General features: G+C 41.9%; 1 protein-coding gene across 1 annotated transcript; it reads right to left on the bottom strand.

The window, feature by feature from the left end:
• Positions 1-2,985: 2,985 nt before the first annotated feature.
• Positions 2,986-4,153, bottom strand: LOC129238674 (kallikrein-4-like). Its single transcript, XM_054873775.1, has 3 exons — positions 3,781-4,153; positions 3,463-3,718; positions 2,986-3,378 (listed from the first exon to the last, which is right to left on the bottom strand). The coding sequence occupies exons 1-3, from the start codon at positions 4,101-4,103 to the stop codon at positions 3,028-3,030; spliced, it is 930 nt and encodes a 309-aa protein (XP_054729750.1). The 5' UTR covers positions 4,104-4,153; the 3' UTR covers positions 2,986-3,027.

Here is a 4,153-nt window from a genome sequence, read left to right as displayed (position 1 = left end):
TGTTGATTTCAAGTGGACCGGTGTGGACCACTCGAAAAAATGATCTTTAAAAAAAAATTTTCAAAAAATTTTGAAATTTCAAAAAAAAATTGGATTTTGTACCACAACTTAAGAGAATTATTACTGTTTCCGTTAATATATTCAATTATCTTTTTTTTCAATATTTGGTTAACAATCAAATGGTAATATTTATTTGCAGACATGAAAATGAAGCTCTTGTATGAAGTACGATTTGCATACAATTTCATGTTTAAAGTCAAAAAATTTAATTAAGTAATATTTTCAGGAAATCTGCCTTGAATATTTAAGAAAATATCTGCATTATCAAATTTTTATTTCAAAAATGTTGAAAAATTGAATTTTGTCCGGCCGCCGGACCACTGTTGGTTGCATTTTACTAAAGCTTCGCCGGCCGCTTAATGCGAGCCACACGATTTTGTGTGGGTGGTATATATACATGGAACCTTTTTTCTTGAAAGCAGCATTATATAAATAAACACAAATGGACAAATTCCAGGAGGGCTAGTATTCAGCTCATAGTAAATGGAATAAGTGTCCCGCCCATGTGATGGTTAGACTCCACGATTTCTATGATTTTACCAAAATGTTCTAAGATTTGTCCTTTAGAGCTTACCTAATCTTCGATTTCTATTGCACTTTTTGAGTATGGATGCTTTAAAATTCCCCTTTAACAACTCTCAACGGTACGTCGACAGTCCCCTTTCGAGTAAGCCCATCAGCAATTTCATCTACCCTCTATATTCCTCTTTCCTGGAACACTGATCAGAGTAATGTTACCTGCACATCCGAAAGATTTGATCTTTTCCTTACACGAGTTGGCCAGTTTGGGTCTGTACCACGGCGTCATCAGAGCCTTGCTCGCAACTGGACTATCGGAAAAACTGTTAACATCTCCCTCGCGCCCACTTTCCCTAAGCATTTTGAATGCCTGCAGGATCGCAAAGACTTCTGCCTAAAGCACACTAACAGCATACGGCAGTTTTAAGGAAATAGATAAATTGGCTGATTTAGAGAAAACTCCGATGCCATCTTGGAGCCCTCAGTGGAAGCAGAGGTATGAGTGTCGGTACAGATTTTTCCCTCGTTCTAATCCTTCCTATTTCGAAAGATTGCCCTGGCATGACCCTCAAACTCCAGTTTGCGCATAAAGAGATCTGTCTGAAGTTCAGAAGTCAGTGGGAGATTTCCTCTAGATGCCTACCTGCTTTAACCTGATTGCACTTTGAGCGCCGATGGAAATAACGTAAAAGTCGATGGAAAGTAAGTGCAAAACGACATTCAAGGCAGCTCGTGGGAAAGTTACACTTGCTCCGGTGATGCCAATACATGCAGTCCTGCCTAGCTTAGTGATATTATGGCCCTGCCGAAGATCTTCCCACCAAACCAGTCATTCGTACGCTACACTTGGTAGAACCACTACGTTGTACATTCACAGCACGACCTGCGGCTTGAGTCCTCATATTTTACCGAACATAGATTTTCAGGAGTGGAAAGCTATGCTGGTCTTCCTTACCTAATTTTCAATGTTTAGATTCTAATGAAGTTTGGAGTCAAGTATCACTCCAAGATACCTGACTTCCGATGAATATGCTTACTTAATTAGGGAAGTCTGAAGTGTGAAGGTTTATATTTTCTGGTAAATAGCACCAGCTCTGTTTTTTCAGAGTTGACTCGGAGGCCGCAAGTGGCAGCCACGCGACTGAGTACATCCAATTACCTTTCCGAAATCTCGTTCGGAAATTGGTCAGGAGACCACTGGGACCAAGTCATAGGCATAAACTACTAATTTAACCCCACCCTTATTAAATATTTTTAGAACTTCGTCAGTAGCAACTAGCCGAAAAAGAGGCGAAAGGACACCACTCTTCGGCGTAAACAACTCAAATGTTTTTACCTCCTTGCTCCGAACTATTACTTTGGCAGTATTCGTACTAAAGGATACATCAAATACCTAAATTGCAAAGCCAAGCGCAAAGCACTGGAGACTGTGCAACGAACAGCGGCACTCAGAGTTGCCTCAGCCTATCGCACAGTCTCAGGTGCTGCAATTTTCGTGATCAGCGGTCAGATACCCATCGACCTGATGGTCCGGGAACGAATGGATGCGTGGGACTCCAAGAAGAAACACGTCATCACCAGCTTCCCAGAACGCAGATGCCAAACCATGCTGCGGTGGCAAAGCCGATGGAACACTGAACCAAGTGGTAGATGGACGGCGAAACTTATTCCATCAATTGACAAATAGGTCCAAAGGAACTTCGGAGAAGTGAACTACTTTTTAACTCTTTTCCTCTCGGGCCACGGATACTTCCGGAGTTACCTATACCGTATGGGCAAGGTAACCGATTCTAAGTGTATCTACTGCGAAGCGCTGAGCGATGACGCTGAACGTACGTTTTTTATTTGTGACAGATGGCTCGCAGAAAGAAATGCTCTGAGAGGGCAGATCGGCGACATCGCACCGAGCAACATAATCAGCAAAATGCTCGAACGCGGGGACAGCTAGGACGCGGTACAGAAATACATCGAGAACGTACTACGAAAAAAAAGATTGCCCTCGACACAGTGCAACTAAGCGAAGCCGCACAGAGAGAGGCATAAGAAGACGAGTCTATAGCACGAAAGCTGACTACACATATGGTGGACCCAGACGTGGGTGAATAGAATTGGTCTTTATGGATGTCATTCTGGGCCCTCCCGAAGTAATATAGAAAGCAGTTCCGGGAAGGGTGTCTCCCCAGAAGGAGAAGAGGGATCGTTTTAGTGGCCACACCACTCGACGCAGTAGACGACGGTCGCTGTAAGTACGAAGGCATTTTGAACACTACCTCACCCATAAAAAAAAAAACTAATATATGGAGGCTAAAATAACGTTCGGTGAGTAGAGAAGGGTTTTTCGGAGAAAGTTCCCTACTTAAGCTTACGCCTCTCGCTCCTCATCTATTAGGAAATAAAACAAACCTACACATCAAAACTAACACGAAATATTATTTAAATATAGAATCTTTACATTGACAACACGCACACAAAAAAAATCATGTGCGCTATTAGAAACAAACTGATTTCATGTTTATGCGCGCGATTTTCATCTATCCACCGGGCAAACTTGTAAACGTTCGTATAGAAACCAGGAAAGCCGGGCGTGCCACAGCCGATGCCAGCCGCTACAACGCCATATAATTTCTCGTCACATATCAAGGGTCCACCAGAGTCACCCATACATGAATCACGTTCCGGATCCCTTATAAAACCGGCACATAACATGGAGGGCAAGTAATATTCTTCATACGTCGCACAAAGAATTGGTGACCACACTTGCAAATCCACGTACATCGTTTCGGCAGGCATCGGGCCATGCTACAAATATATACACACACATATGCAACGAATAATAGTAATAGCACTTGACATATACGAGTATTATGAAAAAAACAGACTCACAAAAAACAATCTTCCCCATCCAAGAACAGTGCACGCCATCCCCGTTCTAGGCATTTTACGGGCAATTGGCAGAATGCCTGTGGTTATATTATCGATAGTAATATTTTTCTGCAAAATAATAAGCGCCAGATCGGTTGTTTTAGACACGGCATAACGTTTCACTTTCATTACTTGAGTGTCAGGAGTTTTAACAAAACGATTTGGCGTACCAGCTGTGACCAAAACCGATCGCGTAATACTCATTCCATAAATTTTTCTGTCGAAGACAAGACTGTGCTGTAGAATTCTTGGACTTAACATATGCCAGTGCGTACTTACTTGGTGACACAATGAGCAGCGGTTACAATGACATGCGGTTTGACAATTGAGCCTGCACAAAAGTGAGAATCACCGAAGAATTTTGTGGTTTGTTTAGCACCAATCGAAACCACGTATTTCAACAGCTTGTCCTCGTCGGGCCGATAACCGCCACTGATGAGAAATGTGTAGCCTTCATTCCTTTCACTATGGTCTTCATTTTCGTGTAGGGTTGGATAGATTTTCTTCAAATGATTATTACATAGGATGAGCTGTGTAGCAGACAACACAGTGAGAATGGAAATGACATAAAATTTGTTAGCTAAATATTCCACAAATATCATAATTTACATTTTTGACTGATAGAAAATGCGTCGAGAAAAGAGAAAATCAA

Source organism: Anastrepha obliqua, chromosome 2 (assembly GCF_027943255.1).
Source record: "Anastrepha obliqua isolate idAnaObli1 chromosome 2, idAnaObli1_1.0, whole genome shotgun sequence".
Lineage (NCBI taxonomy): Eukaryota > Metazoa > Arthropoda > Insecta > Diptera > Tephritidae > Anastrepha > Anastrepha obliqua.
The sequence above is the reverse complement of the archived record's forward strand: the minus strand, read 5'-3'. Positions and strand labels throughout refer to the sequence as shown.